The sequence below is a fragment of the Diabrotica undecimpunctata genome, chromosome 9 (genome assembly GCF_040954645.1).
Source record: "Diabrotica undecimpunctata isolate CICGRU chromosome 9, icDiaUnde3, whole genome shotgun sequence".
NCBI classification, from domain to species: Eukaryota; Metazoa; Arthropoda; class Insecta; order Coleoptera; family Chrysomelidae; genus Diabrotica; species Diabrotica undecimpunctata.
The window spans coordinates 25,640,290-25,657,229 of record NC_092811.1 but is presented as its reverse complement, the minus strand read 5'-3'; the positions used below and the strand labels follow the sequence as shown (position 1 = coordinate 25,657,229).

General features: G+C 33.1%; 1 protein-coding gene across 1 annotated transcript; it reads left to right on the top strand.

Moving 5' to 3' along the window:
* The first annotated feature begins 1,493 nt into the window (after positions 1–1,493).
* On the top strand, positions 1,494–16,871 carry LOC140449700 (uncharacterized). Its single transcript, XM_072542999.1, has 2 exons — positions 1,494–2,350; positions 9,788–16,871. The coding sequence occupies exons 1-2, from the start codon at positions 2,032–2,034 to the stop codon at positions 11,191–11,193; spliced, it is 1,725 nt and encodes a 574-aa protein (XP_072399100.1). The 5' UTR covers positions 1,494–2,031; the 3' UTR covers positions 11,194–16,871.
* Positions 16,872–16,940: the final 69 nt, after the last annotated feature.

The window sequence follows — 16,940 nt, the reverse complement described above, 5'->3', positions numbered from 1 at the left end:
AATTTATAATACGGGCGTTACATTTTAATTTACGCGGCGCGATCTTCAAAATTAACTGTCGCCTTACAACAGAATTCCTTCTTTAAATATAAAACTCCGTTAGTTTCGGAATCCCCTAGAAGCAGACATGAATTGACTGGAACATTGGGGAAGACCGGTTGTTGGCGGTGTTGACAAGAATTGCCTCGAACAACGGGAACTCAGGCTGGTTTTTCGGCGAAGGGACTAGAGGTTTCTGTCGGAAGGTAAACAAATCTCGCCGAAATGACTAGAACAGAAAAGATATTAGTCATAATATATTTACAGTTTTATAGGCCATGATATTTATTATCGTAACAGTAATTTGGGTGTTTATCTTGGTGTACTTACTAATGATCATTATTTTTGTCTTCTTACAATTTAATTTTAGGCCGTATTTGTTACGTGTTTCTACAACATTATCCATCATCCTTTGAAGACCGTGCGCACTATCTGCCAGCAATACGGTATCGTCGCATATCTAATATTGTTTATAAGTTAGGCCATTTACAGCAATACATTCTGCTGATCTCTTCTTCTTCTGTAAAGTTCTCGTCCAAAGTCTCTCTAAAGATGTTTTCAGAGTATTATTAAATAATGCTGGTGACAGTATGCAACCCTCTCTAACTCCTTTTCCGACCGTGAAGATCTCGGCTAGTTCATTTTCGAATCGTATTGTTATTTTTTGTTGGGGGTATAAATTGGAGATCAGTCTTATATCGACCATCGAGTCCTGATGTCTTTAGGATATCGATTAGTTTCCCATGTGGGACTTTATAAAATCCTTTCTCGAAATCAATAAAGCAAGCATACACATCGCAGATGACATGTTTGACTCTCTGTATTAGAACTTGCAGACTGAAAAGTGCTTCCCTCGTTTCAAGTCCTGCCCTGAATCCAAATTGAACATTCAGGTGTTTTTCTACTTTGGTGTAGGTATGTATATAATAACTCTTTAGTTGTTAAAATGTAACTAGTTTTTTTTGTATTGCTCTATTTATTATTTATTTTTTAGCAGTCTTAGGTAGTTATTACGTTTTAATAAAATAATATTTAAAACCGTTTTTTTTTTTACTTAAAAATAATAAATAAAATGATCCAAATAATGAAATATTTAGATAATTCAACACTTACAATAATACAAAATATACGAATTAAGCAGTCAGGATACGATTGAGTCAGGTGTTCAATAAAAATTTACTTTACCCTCGTTAATTTTTGGATGATTTCAATTTATACACTGAAATTTTTAAAATAAACGTTAAAACAGAAAATCGTAGATTAAAAATTATTCTGTAATAAGTAGTTGGGATAAAAGAATAACATCGACAACATTGATTTTAATTACGGAATAATTTCTGACAGCGTATCTTTTCGTGACAAATCGGATCTTTTTCGAATGATCATCGGATAATCTAGAGAAATGCGGTTGGCAACACATGATTATGCGTCAATGACGCTTGCGTCATCGCGTTATGGCCTGGCTTTTTCGTTGGTCTCGAAATATAGGGCTATCGAAAAAAACCTAATTAGTGTAGTTAGAGAATAAAAAACGCGTTTGGAATTTTAGCCACTTGCACAAATTGACATAATATACTTAACCTAATCTAATTTGTTTATCATTTTTTAATAAACATTTGACTACAAGAACTACAATCTGTTTTGTTTATAAACATATATTGACAACGATATGACAAAACGTCACGTACTGACATTTATAATTTCCAAAATCGGTGAAGTGCCAATCAATCATGGATATTTAAGTGCTGTTTAAGTGTAAAATTCAAACGCAGCCTACATGAAACTACATGCTTCTTAATTATAATTTTCTTTGATGGCTTTATATTTACTGAATATTGTTATTTTTGGTAAAATACAGACAGTCGACAATATATGCATGTTACAAATGAAGAAGAAGAACGTTCAATAAGCCGTCTCTATTCGTATTAAATTACATTTGTGAGTTATTTTCGGTAATATTTGGTAATATACACACAATTATTTAAGTTTGATATGGAGACTAATGAAAATTTGGAAAATTCTATAAACCAACAACAATTAGAAGATGGCAAAATTGAAGATTATTCAAAAGTATGTGTTAAAATAAAAGTTGAACCAGAATTACAAGACTGTGACTTGCAAAGCAATTATATAGAAGCGCCCATATTAGAGCAGCTTCTTTTAGAGGATAGGGATATTAAAGTAGAAAACGATATACTAGAACATGAAACTAGTGATCGAGCCGATATTATTACTATGCAAGAGATTAAAGCGGAAATAAAGGAAGAAATACAGACACTTGATCTACCAATAAACCATAATGAACAAGAAAGTAAGTATTGCACCTATAATCCCATTTAAATAGTAATTATTTACCCATATATTTCTAATATTTTTTTTTATTTTAAAGTTAAGTAAATTTAAATTGTCTAGATTAAAAAAAAGTGCTACTGTAGTATGCGGTCTACCCCGAGGGTGCAATCTACCTGAAGGATTTGCACAAAATAATGAAATGCAAGAAAACTTGTAGAAAAATATTTATTCACAAGTAATAAACATTTGGAGCCTAATTAATAAATAAATAAAAACTTTTGTAAATCTACCAGGTCATTTTATTTGAAAAGAGGGGTTGATGTTTACGCATATCCTGGAAAAAGATTACGGTGTTGTTGCATTTCATTATTGTGTGAAAACCCTTCTGAGAAAAGAATATGGTAATTAGCAGCTCATGTATAAAGTACCAACAAAAACAATCTTTACAAAATGAATAAAACGCATAAGTCACAAGAATATTATTATTTTACTTTTACAAATTAATACTTTGTCACATCAATTTACTATTTTAGTTGGGAGTAAGCCACAAGATAGCTTATTCCCAACTAGAATATCAGATTGATGACAAATTAATTTATTATTAAGTATTAGGTTAAAAAAATACAATAAAAATAAAAAAACATAGATTAGTCATTTATTTTTCTTTATTGCAATACTTTTTTAATTATACAGTGATCGTTACTTTGTATTTCTACTGCATATTTCACAAATTTGTTTTTGTTTCCTGTCTTTTTTTTGTTGGGCACATGTGACACCTTTTCCTTGTTAAAACTGGAGTTTTTTCTAGTTTTTGCTTTTTATTATGTGGTTCAACTTCCTGTAAGCATTTTTCAATACACTGTTTTGTTTCACATTGTAGTCCCCTTGATTTTCTTCTCAAAATTTGAGGCAACACTAGTTGTTCTGCTGTCATTTGTTTTCGTTCCATTTTGGATGTAAATTTGTCCAAGTAATAAATGAGGCTACCCCAGCCACGTCTAAAATATGATAAAAAATGCAAAAGGCCAATGGTTAGTTCATCTTTTGCACATATTTATGAACCATTTGGTGTAGCATATTGACACCACATTTTGTACTATTATAATAGAGTATCATATCTGGCTTTTTGTCAACATCATCTGCACAGTAAGCATTGTGGTGCATGGTAGACAGGACTAGGACACTTCTTTTTTTTTTTCGGGACGTAAGAAACAAGAGATGCTTTTGGAGTGAAAAATTGAAAATTTCTCTAAATGGTTCTTGTTTGGTAGAAATTCCTGAAGAACAAATCTCTTATTTTTTTTCACTGTGCCCACAAGAGTTAGTGAATTTGCCAGCAATTCATGTGCAAGAGCAAGATCAGTGCAATAGTTATCTCAAGTCACATTCCTCTTGGAATTATAATAAGGCTCAACGAGTTGCTTTGCAACTTTGGCTACTGTATTTCCGTTTTTTTTTTCCTGTATATGGTATTCCACCTAAAGGGTAATATGTTTTCGAGTCACAGGCCCACCATATTTTCCTGCCATACTTATCTGGCTTTGAAGGCATATACTGCTTGAAAGGACCCCTACCTCGATACGGAACAAGTTGCTCATCTATCGTTATGTTTTTTCCCGTTAAATAGTAATTCTGAAAGTTTTGGTTGACTTGATTTCCACACATCACATATTGCTACTAATTTGTAGTTCCTTCTTCGTTCAGACTTCTTCTTTGGAGATGCAGTTTATGCGTGGCAGAGAAGGTAATCCCAGAACTTTTTCAGTGTATTTTAGTGAAAATCCAGGTAACTGTTTGTGTTTAATTTCAAAGTAAAGTAAACATTTTTTTATAACAATAATTGCTTTCATAATAATTTAATTAAATTTTTAATAATTAAAAAATTGTAAATTTTAGAGTTTGACTTTAGTTGTCAATTTATTTGTTTTCAGTTTTTAAAATTTAATGTTAATATATGACATCTAGCTTTATTATTTTTGATATTCATTTGTTTTGTTTTTAAAAAAGGTTAACCTTCATTGCAGTAACAATTTCTTTTTAAGTTTTTGTAGTATCTCCAACTCCTAGAGTTTGTAAACGGCTAGGACACATGTAAGTTTTTTTTTGTTATTCTTGTACTCTGTAACTATTAATCTATATAGAAATTTGTGCCATTTATTCTTGTAACTGTTTGTGGTGAGACACAATAAATGTTTAATTTTTTTTTAAACTATTTTGTTTACTTTTCTTAACTAACTCTGTAACCCCTTTTTTGAGTTTCATTTGAAAAGATATATTTTTTATGTTTAATAATTATTTCAATAGTTACAAAAAGCTGTTGTAATGGTTATAATTTGGCACCTCGAAGCGGCGTCCTTTTTAAATTGCTAGAGGTGTTTCCTTTTGTTTTGTTTGTCCCAAGAAATTTATGTAAGTACCCCTTTGTTTCATTTTTTAGCAGTAGCCCCAATCCAAACCCCTGTCATTTACTTATCCACGACCCCAGCTCTCCTAACAAACCCTGAGTGCCGTTCGCACAAGTATCGATTTATTTTGCTTGCCCTATCTCGACCCCCATAATTTCTATCCCCAATTTTCAACCCCATAATCTTACCCTATGGTAGGCAAAATATCTTCGTTACACCTTTACGTGACAAAATTATTTCGACGCAATAGTTTCAAAAATGATAATTGTAACGAAATATTTATGCCTACCACATGGGGTATTACTATTAGGGGTAGAAAATTGGGGACAGAAACTATGGGGGCGAAGATAGGGCAAGCAAAATAAACGCTACTTGTGCGAACGGCACTCAGGGTTTGTTAGGAGAGCTGGGGTCGTGGGTAAGTAAATGACAAAGGGGTCGGATTTGGACAACTACAGAAAAATCAAACAAAAGGTCATGAATCTCTTGGGACAAGCAAAACAAAAAGAAACGGGAAACACCTCTAGTAATTTATAAAGAGCGCCACTTTGAGGTGCCTAATTATAACCATTACAACAGCTAATTGTAACTTTCGAAATAATTATCAGAAATGCAAAACATATCTTTTTCAAATTAAACTCATAAAAAGGTTAGTTAAAAAAATAAACAAAATGTTAAGAAACAAAATTTAACATTTATTTTTGTGTCACCACAAACAGTTACAAAATAGACAGTGCAAAAATGATACAACAATAGTCACAAAATACAAAAATACAAAAAAAAACTTACATGTGTCATCTGTACAAATTTCAGGAGTTGGAGATACTATTATAAACTTACAAAAGTTACCGCACAGAGATTAACCTTTTTTTTAAACAAACAAAACAAATAAATATCGAAAATAATAAAGCTAGCTGTCATATGTTAACATTAAATTTTAAAAACTGAAAACAAATAAAATAACAGCTAAAGTCAAAACCCAAAATTTACAATATTAAATATTACTATTCCTTTTAAATTTTAATGAAAGCAATTATTACTTTTTTAAAAAAATGTCTGCTTTACTTTAAATTTATACAAAAGTTACCTCGATTTCACAAAAAACACAAGTTCCTGGAAACTGGAGTTGAATTCTCTGGACACGAACACACGAACAAAAGGATTGCAGCTCACACTGCGAATTGGATCGACCATTTGAGGCCGATGCCGGCACTGGACACAAAACTTATGACTCTGCCCTTACAAAACAGGTAGAATTAGACTGCATTAACTAAGTAACTGCTACTAAAATTGCCCTCCATAACGCAAGACGAAGATTTCCCTGAAAAGGGAAAAGCAAAAAACAGAAAACCACAAATTCGACGTGAATTTGGACATAACGCTGGAGCCTATCACTCTTGACTTGACCGCAGCTCCAGCGAGAGTGACGAAATTATCTTCAAAAATTGATCGCATAAGTTGGAATAAACAAAGCACTTTGGGTATAAACAAAACATGACGGAAATTTAGACGTAAATTATTAATTTGAAAACGCAATATCGGGCGCTTTGAACAAAGAAATATCGAAGAATTTGCGCCTATGACATAAACAAACAATAAACTGATTTATTATCGACTTGGCGACGTGAAAAGAACGAAATATTATTTGGGTCTTAAATTTAAAGATACGAACTAAGAAACATTGAAAAAATTCTTCGTTATTATAATGCATATATAAGGGGATTTCAATTTAATACATATACGAGGGGATTTCAAGAGATTTACAAATGCTACATAATGAATATTGTAAATAGCTCATGACTATGTTGAAGGAAACATACTTCTAAATAAATTCAGTGATGCATAAAATTCAATAAAATTTTTTTTATCAGTTTATGATAAAAGCATTGGCGTCTCGGGCCCATTGGACCCAACTTGCCCGGATAAGTGTTAAGTAAACGAAATCTTAAAGTAAAACGTAAAGTCATTCTCAAAATATGCCATGACATAGGGAAATAGAGATTCGATTTTATATCGACTGGTCCAACGAAGACTGTAGTAACTCATTTTTTATGTAATTGAGATAATTATAAAAATGTATTTACACTGTTACCAAAATTCATTAATCTATTAAATGGATGTTTTTATAGCATTAAGTGATACTTTTAATAATGATCTTACAAGGGTAAAACAGATTTTAGACAGAAATGGTCATAAGTGACTTTTGAATGAGTTACTATAGTTTTCGATGGAGATATTTTTAAAGTAATAAATACCAGAATTATTTGTTTCTTAACTTTATTTATATAAAATGCTACATTTTGAAGAAGCTACTGATATAATTTGCAGTTTTATATTTTAATTCAATTTTCCTCATCCGACTCTTCTTCGCTCTCAACTGAATCAACTTCGAGCTCGACTTTAGGAGGTACATAACTCTTTGAATTAAGATTTTTATAAAATCCATGGTACGTTGTGGGTATTTTGCCGGTATTACACAGCCACAGTAATCCTTTTAGCTTTTTTTCTTCAATTGGTAATGGTGCATCATACAGTTTCGGTGGAAATTTGATAGTAGTGGAAGGCCGTCCTCTGCATTTTCGATTTAATTTTATGTCACAACCTCTAAAACCATCATCGAATTCGTATTTAAACATTATAGAATTTTGGTGTTCATGCGAAAATTTTATTTCTCGTATTTTGCTAACTTTTATTGATTTCTTTTCGTTGTCAAGTTTCCAATTCTCGGTATCAGTCAGTTTTTTAAAATTAAAAAAATTATCTTGGGACATTTCCGTAACATCATAAACTCTTCCTGTAGTTTTAGCCATTCTAATTAATGTAACCCACTGTTCTGGCACATATACAACCGATTGCCTTTTCTTTGCATTTTCGATAACAGCATGCATACTGTCACCCTCGTTCTGAGTGTGGCCTTTTTCCAGAAATCTGTGAACAATATCAATATGAAAATGAGCAGCAGCAAAAGCAAACATCGAAAACACAAAACGATTCCTATTTTGTCCCCCACAGTTGTCTGAGTAGAATATTATCGTTTTAACACTTTGTTGTGCCTTGAGATCTAAAAATTTCCAGAGGCAACTGGCAATTTCATTAGGACCTCTTTTAGCCACCTGCTCGTGCCATACATAGCAGTAACCCTGATTATTTCCAACATCATAAACTGTAAAGTTATATGTAGAGTATTTGCTTTTGTAGTAAAAATCACTTACGTTAGACAAAGGGGTAGCTAAAACCTTTTGAAGGTCAAAGCAAGCCACACACAAGCTCTTATCATCTAGTGCAAGCTGTTTGTCTATGTCTTTTAAGTTTCTGATAACTTCTTTGTTTTTCATATGGGACTCATATTGTTCGAGCAATTTTGCTTTTTCAGCATCACTAGCCATATTAAAAACAGAACAAACAGTACACTGGTCCTTTTTTGGTTTAAAGAACCCAATATTGAACTGTTCATTGAAAATATCTCTATACTGGCGTGACGTGGCAGCTGTAGTGATGTTATTTTTTTTCGCAATGCTCGTTGTACAATCGGTACATTTTCTGGATAGTTAGCCCTTCTTCAAGGTACATCTTCATCGTATTCTTACGGGTATAATGGGAAGGTACTACAGGAAACTGATTTATGTGATTTTTTACGTTGTCTATAAGTTCTGGTGATAGTTTATGTGGTCTGTTAGTGTGCTTTCCACGTTTATCTTCCTCTAATGATCCACCATCTTTCAGTTTCCTTAATGCTGTAGTGATCCAAGTTTCTGAAACGTTAAGGGTTGTCAAAAACATAGTTTTGCAAACACGTTGTTTTTCATTGCGAATGTAGAAGTAATATTCTCGAGAGTAATTTCTTCGAGACCGTTGTTCTGCAGTAATAGTTACTTGTTTTTTGGCAACCTGTCTCACATGACGAGCAATAAAATCCCACTTTCTCGTATGATCTTTTAACTTCCAAAATTCATTGAAAGTTCTCTATCTTCTTTAGCTATTTTGGTAGCACATTTTAGTCTACATGTGTTTGCGCATGGTGCACCCATCTGTCTTCCTTTAATTTGAATACCTTTTCGATTTTCATGTTCAAGTCCCAGGTTTAGACTTGTTTTAGATTTTTCATCCGCCCACTTACTAACGTCTCTAATTCTTTTCCTACTTACTCTCTCTATATTGCCTCTGCTTCTTCTCTTTCTATTTGTGGTTGCTTCAGTTATATTCTTATTAGGTTCAATTATTACTTCAGGGATGTTTTTGTCTTCTGTCGGAATGTAATCTGGGTCAGTATCAGAGTCTGCATGAAATGGTTCCTCATCGCTTTCCTTCTCAATTATTTCATTTTCATTCCTATTGGCTTCATTCTCTTCTAAGCTTACTAAAATTAAACAAAAATGAGGTAAATGCCTACGTAATATTTTTTCATGCGGAATTTAAACCAACCTGTAGAACATTCAGGATTAATATCAGTCTCGTGGTCATCAGGATCCTCATTCGCCTTTTTGTATTTGCTTTCTTCTACAATACTTTCAGCAATATGTTTACCTTAAAAAATAAGTAGGTTTTTACTTTGCTGTTATTATTTTAAATAAAGTTTATTATAAATTTACCTTCAAAAGAACGATAAGAAATATCCGTTTCAGTGTTTTTATACGCTTTCTCAGCTAATTCCAATATTAACTCACTTCTGGAACACATTATGGCAATTATAACAAAACTAAACTTTTGAACATAACCTTAAACTAACGCAGAATACCGTAGTAACTCATGTTACGATACCTATGCTATCGCCTCAGATAACAACGAAGACTATTGTAACTCAAGATACGATGATTTTCTACGGTTGTTTTTCATAAATCGGAGATACTATAAAACTCTTACACGTAATATTGGTTGCATAACTACGTTTACTGAGATACGATTCTTTCCTGGGGAAGATATCATTATGTTTTATTGTCTTGCGCTCGTAACTCAAAAAGTGGAAAATTTGAGTTACTACAGTCTTCGTTGGACCAGTCGATATAATACATTTTATTTTTATTTAGTATCATTTATTGGTTTATTTGTTTTAGGTTTACCTCAAGATATGAATAGAGTAGAAAATATGACAAAGATGCAAGAAGAACCGTTCGCGTGTACGATTTGTTTAAAATCTTTCTCTCTCAAGGGTAGTTTAAATACACATATGCGAATGCATACTGGTGAATTGTTATACAAATGTGAGACTTGCTTAAAGCAATTTAGCCATAAAAGTGTTTTAAAAGTCCATATGAGAACGCACACGGGAGAAAAACCTTACTTATGTCAGATTTGTTCTAAACCGTTCTCGGCCAAGTATAATTTAAATAAACATATGCGAGTGCATACTGATCAAGAGTTTTACAAATGTGACATTTGTTCTAAACAGTTTACCCATCTAAGTGGTTTAAAAATGCATTTGAAAACGCACGGAGAAAATCCTTTCGTATGTCAGATTTGTTCTAAAGGGTTCGCTCTTAACAGTGATTTGACTAATCATATGCGAATGCATACTGGTGAAAACGTTCACAAATGTGAATTTTGTTTTAAAGAATTTGCCTATCTAAGTATTTTGAAGACCCATTTGAGAAGACACCTGGGAGAAAAACCTTTCGTTTGTAAGATTTGTGGCAAAGCGTTTTATATCAAGGGTACTTTAAATAAACATATGCGACTACATACTGGGGAGGGGTTACACACATGTCAAATTTGTTTTAAACAATTTATCCATGACAGTCTTTTGAAAGTCCATATGGGTACACACAGTGCAGAAAGACCTTTCTCGTGTGAGATTTGCTCTAAACAATTCTCTTTCAAGTTTAATTTAAACAAGCATATGCGACTGCACTCTGAGGAAAAGGGATACAAATGTGAAACTTGTTTTAAGCAGTTTACGCACGAGAGTATTTTGAAAAACCATTTGAGATCTCACACCGGAGAAAGACCTTTTCCATGTACGGTTTGCTCTAAATCGTTCTCTTTCAAACATAACTTGAATACGCATATGCAGCTGCATGGAGAAAGGTCATTTAAATGTGAAATTTGTTTTAAGCAATTTACCCATGACAGTGTGTTGAAAATTCATTTGAGAACGCACACGAGGGAAAAACCATTTGTGTGTGAGATTTGTTCTAAATCGTTCCCTCTCAAGACTAATCTAAATAAACATATGCGACTGCATACTGGTGAAAACCTTTACGTATGTGAATTTTGTTCTAAACCGTTTACTGATGAAGGTATTTTCAATGGCCATTTGAGAACACACACGGGAGAAAAACCTTTCTTATGTCAGATTTGTCCTAAATCGTTCGCGCTCAAGTCTAATTTAAATAAACATATGCGAGTGCATACTGGGAAATACCATCATAGGTGTGAACTTTGTTTTGAGCAATTTACTAAAGCAGCTGATTTGAAAATCCATATGGAAAATCACAATGTAGACCAGTTAAACACGAATTAAGTAGAAGGTTATTTTTAAAGCATTTTAAATGTATGTACTGTTCGTTGCAAGATATTTCGGATTTAATCTTCTAGGTATAGTTGTATACAGGGTAGGACTTATATACTGATACATTTTATCAAAATTACGGCAATCCCACAAAGTAAAAGAAAAATACATATAAGTAGTACTTTTTTATTAAAATATATATTTAGGGTAAGTCCGGGAGAGTTGGACCACATTTCTTTGGACGCTCACTAAAATTATATTTGTCAACTTATTAACATTATTATATAAGCGTTTGGTAAAGAATTTAGTTTTTTACTCTTAAGAGTTTACTTTGTAATTGAATATTATTAATAAAGGCTATATTGCATTTTTTCCAAATTTCTGCATTGTCCATCTTACCCGGACGTGTCTGGGTGAGATGGACCAGTAGCTTGGGAGAGATGGACAGGGGTAAAAAGTAGGATCAATGACTACAAACCAAGTCATCATCATCATAAGTGGCTCGACAATCCGTTGTGTTAAGGGTTTACTTTCTAATTGAATATTATTAATAAAGGCTACATTGCATTTTTTCCAAAACTTTGCATGGTCCATCTCACCCAGACGTGTATGGGTGAGATGGACCAGTAGCTTGGGAGAGATGGACAGGGGTAAAAAGTAGGATCAATGACTACAAACCAAGTCATCATCATCATAAGTGGCTCGACAATCCGTTGTGGATCTTGGCCTGCTCCCAAAGAAGTCGCCACTCCTGTCGATTCCTGGCAACTTCCCTCCATCTTCTAACCCTTAGAATCTGTAGGTCTTCTTCCCATCATCAATCCATCTCATTCGTGGTCGTCCTCTGCTTCTTGTGCCCTCTGGTTTTGAAAATGTTAATCTCTTCGTGTATTCGTGATCTGTAATCTTAGCAATGTGTCCAGCCCATCTAAGTCTCTGCACTTTAACGAATTTCACAATATCTGGATCGGTGTATAACTGATATAGTTGAAAGAGTCCATAGCCCATTTTCATTTACGGCCCCAAAAATCTTTCTCTCAAAAATACCAAGAAATCTTTTATCATTTTGAGATAAGGTCCACGTTTCGGCCCCATATATCAAAACCGGTCTTATTAAGGTCCTGTATATATTAAGCTTTACTGCACGTTTTATATTTTGACTTTTCTAATGTTTATGGAGACCGTGAACAGTTCTGTTTGCTATTGCTATGCGTCTTTTTATTTCGTCGCTTGTCGTGTTTTTTGCGTTTTCTCTGTTGGATATTTCGAGGGTTTTTAGAAACCAACATATATTTGGTTTTTTCCTCGTTTCATCATCATCATCATCACTGGCTCTAGAACCCTTTTTGGGTCTTGGCCTGTTCCAGGATTCTTCTCCATTCTGATCTGTTTCGTGTTTTTTTTCTCCAGTTTTTTATTTTTAAGGTTGTTATATCATTTTCTATTTGTTCTAAGTATCTCAGTTTCGGTCTTCCTCTTGTTCTTTTTCCTACTGGCATCTGTTTGAATATTTTTTTTGGTATTTCGCCTTCTTCCATTCTTTCTACATGTCCTATCCAACGCAGCCGTCCTATTTTAATGAATGTTATAATATCCGGATCCTGGTATATTTTGTATAGTTCAGAGTTGTATCTTCTTCGCCATATTCCGTTTTTTTTTCTCGTTTACAAGTCCTAATTCACTTGCTGCGTCCGCAAACCTTGTACAACACTGCACCATGTCTCTTATACTTCTGCCTACTATAACTATATCGTCAGCGAATGCGATCATTTGCGTCGATCTATTAAAAATAGTTCCATTCATTCTAATATTTAATTGTCTAATTTCCTTTTCCAAGACAATATTAAAGAGCAGACACGCCAACGCGTCCCCCTGTCTTAGACCATTATTCAATTCTAATGCATAAGCTTACGTTTTGCATTGTTAGTTGGGTCAACTTATTTAACTTAGATGGGATCCCAAAGTCTATCATTGCATTATATAATGCAGTTCTTTTCACACTGTCATAGGCTGCTTTGAAGTCAATGAAGAGATGGTGTGTTTCTATGTTATATTCTAGTGACTTTTCTAGAATCTGCCTATGTGCTTGAATTTGATGTGTAGTTGACTTTCCAGCAGTAAATCTGCATTGATATTGACCAACAATATCCTTTGTAAAATGTTTAAGTCTTTCAAATAATACATTGCCGAAGATTTTATACGCAGATTCTAACAGAGTAATGCCTCTATAGTTCTTACACTCCAGTTGATCACCCTTTTTATGCAACGGACATATTATTCCCTTCAGCCACTCTTCTGGTACCCATTCATTCTGCCATATAAGTACTATTAGTTTATGGATTGCTGCAAAAAGTTGATCACCACCTTTTTTTATACATTTCCGAACAGATTTTATCGATTCCTGGGGCTTTATTGTCTTTGAGTTTTAGGATCGCATTTGACACTTCTTCTCTTGTTGGGTCTTCACTGTGTAGTTGACGTTGTATATTTTGTTGATTTTCTATGTTGTACTCTCCTTCAATATCGTTTATATTTAGATGTTCGCTGAAATGTTGTGCCTATCTGTTAAGAACTGAGTTTTTATCATGTAGAATTTCACCGTTAGTGTCTTTACAAGTTTTTAATCGTGGTTTAAATTCTCGAGGGCTAGTATTTAAGGATTTGTAGTATTTCCTCGTTTCATTTTTATCGAATAAACTTTGTATCTCACTGAGAGTGTTCTGTTCGTATTCCCTCTTCTTACGTCGATGGATACGGCTTTCCTCTTCTAAGACGTCTATACTCTTCTTTTTTCTGCGTGTACAACCTGCGTCAATGGTTTTTTGATATGTTGCTACAAACCAAGTATAAAGTAAAAAATATGTATATTTTACATAATAATAAATGTTACAATAACCAAATAAAAAAACAAACAAGTCTTTTTTTTTTGCTTTCTTGACCACAATCTTCCTATTAATGGGAAACTTCCCTTTTTGTGACATTATTTCCCTGGTACCGCAAAAGTCACACTTTACTTCAAATCTAGAGCAACCTTCATGAAACCACCGAGAACACTGTACACACTTCACCCAGTCTTCTTTTTTTGTAGTTTCATTGGAAGCCTCTCCACATCCCACACTTTCATCTTCATCCCATTTTTCTACTGACATACCGTCATCTTGGACTAGATCTGCAGAATCATAGCTTTCTGAGTCTGAACTTTCAAACTGTGTCACTTTGCCAGATGGTTCCTTTTTTGGCTTGAGAAACTTCTTTTTTAATTCAATTTTTTTTCTCAGTTGATCTTGTTTCTTTTTCTTTTTTTGTTTATCTTTCATTGCTTGCTCAACTGCCTTCCTTTTTACAACAACAATGTTCTGAGCTGAATTTAATACTTTTGAAACAGTCGTCAAACATCTCTTAACTTACTGGGTGAGATGGGACGGGTGATATCTTATATACTAAAACGCTAAGCCCTTTTCTTGTCCACCACTTTACTCAAAAACCATATTAGATAATTAAAATGTTTTTTCGGAATATTATTAGTATTACGTATGAGATTGTCAAGATATAATTTTGGTACAAAAATTCACTTCCGGTTTTGAGATGACCGTAAGTTAAAATTTACTTTAAGTTTTAGACCCCACAATGTATATATGGATCGAAAGGTCTCGTCGAGACGAATCTAAATATGTACTTCCGGTTGCGATCCGACACCGGAAGTGACCCGAAACGCGCATAAAACGTCAAGATAGAGCAAATCTGACACCGGATTCGTGATCAGCATGCAAAATTAACTGCTAAATGATATCCATGTCGACATTTGATGAACTAAAAATTGCATTCCGGTTTTGAGGTCGACTTCCATAATCACTTTTTTTTTACTTGCATTATTATTGATGAATGTTTTGTATATTCTTGCTTATATTGTTTGTATTGATCTCTTAATTTTTCTCGCAAAATAAAAATTTCATTTAACAAACTCAATGTCGAGTTGGTCCGCTAGTATGTTCTAGAAGTTTAAAATTGAACCTAATGTAACGAAAGACTAAGGGTGACTATTCGTTACAGTCATTACAGTTAAGGGAGTACAGTCATTTTGTGCTTGATATCGGCCCAGTTTCTTAATCTGGAGAATTCCATCCGAATTATCTTGCAACGGATAGTAGTCTTGAATATTATCTAATTATTTATCTGCATTCATATCATGCCTAGAGAAATGAGTCGTCTATTATCAAAGTCGACAATCTCCTCACAATGACATTTTCTCCAGTGAGGTATAAATCATATCGTCAACTGCTGTTAAAAATTTCTTGACCGGTTATGAAACCAAACGTAGCGGAGATTGCTGTTGTTGATTCCAAGTAATGTCTAAATCTGATCATGGAATATTGTATTATAACAATTATTATTATTTAAGGGCTATAAAATTATGTGTGTGGATATACAATATAGCTGTTCGTTAGAATTGAAAGGCAAAAGTCACTTTGTTGTTGTGCAGTAGATCAAAATTAGTGCTCTTAATTTGTACACCATAATTTAAAATGCCTTTAAAATCATCAAATGATGTTGCAGCTATATGTTTTTAAGGATAGTGGTAAAGCATGCTTTGTATTTTATTTCACACTAACATAATCGGCGTTATGTTTTGTATTGAAATAATAAATAACTTAGAACTACAACCTTGTTTGTTCTGTGGTACTAGATTAATAAAAAGCAAGATAAACGCCCTTTAGCTATGATTTTATTAGGAAAAGAACCTTATAATCAGAACTTAACATTATAAAAATAATAAAAAACGTAAATTAAAAAGCAGTTAATCATCTTCGGAACATGAAGAATTGTCTTCGTTAACGACAACTTTATTTTTTGTTGTTTTTAAAGATTTATAGAAGGTACCCATTCTAGCAATTCCATTAGATGGTTTTATTTTGAACTATCAATTGGGATTGATTTTTCATTATTTATTTGGTCCAATATCTTTGGTAGGAAACCATCGAAAGAACTTCTCATTTTCCTTTATTTGACAGTTTTAAAATTTTTCTGTCTCTTTCGATGTTCAAGTGAACAATTTTAGAGGATAGAAAGGCTTTTTTGTCTGTGTTCCCTTTCCTATTAATGAACGGACTTATCGATTCTTTGCCCATTTTTTTAAAGTTGAAAAAGTCACTTGTTTTCAGCTCATAAACAATAAGCGGTTTTAAAGAACTGCAGGTCCTTATAAACTGGGTCCATTCATGGGGTATAGAAATACTCATAGTAGGCAGTCTTTTCTTCTTCCTCTCAATCAGTGCATGTATTGTGTATGCTTTGTTGTGTTTATGTCCCTTGAGTAATTATCTATGATGAATTCTAACTACTGAGGTGTTATAGGCTGGCTAAATGTACATTCAAAATAAAAAAAATCTTTTTTAGTCAGAGCAATTGTCTAACCAAATTTTTATTAGAAGCTCTTCTATATATAATTAATATGAAAGTTACAGAAAAAACATTTGCAATTTGTTCAGATAGTAAAAGTGCTGTTATCAAAATAAAAAATATCCACCAGGTCAATAGTAATTATATTTTTACCAAAATAATTACTAAACTTCATGAACTACAATCTCAAAAAATTAATTTATCACTTGTTTGGATTAAAGGGATACAGCGATATTTATATTTGTTTTATATGTGTAATAAAAATTTTAAATTTATTATATCAATATACTTTGTGTCGAACATTTTGGCATTTTTTTTATTTCCTTCTAGTTCTGTTGTATGTATTGAACACTATTAAAAGA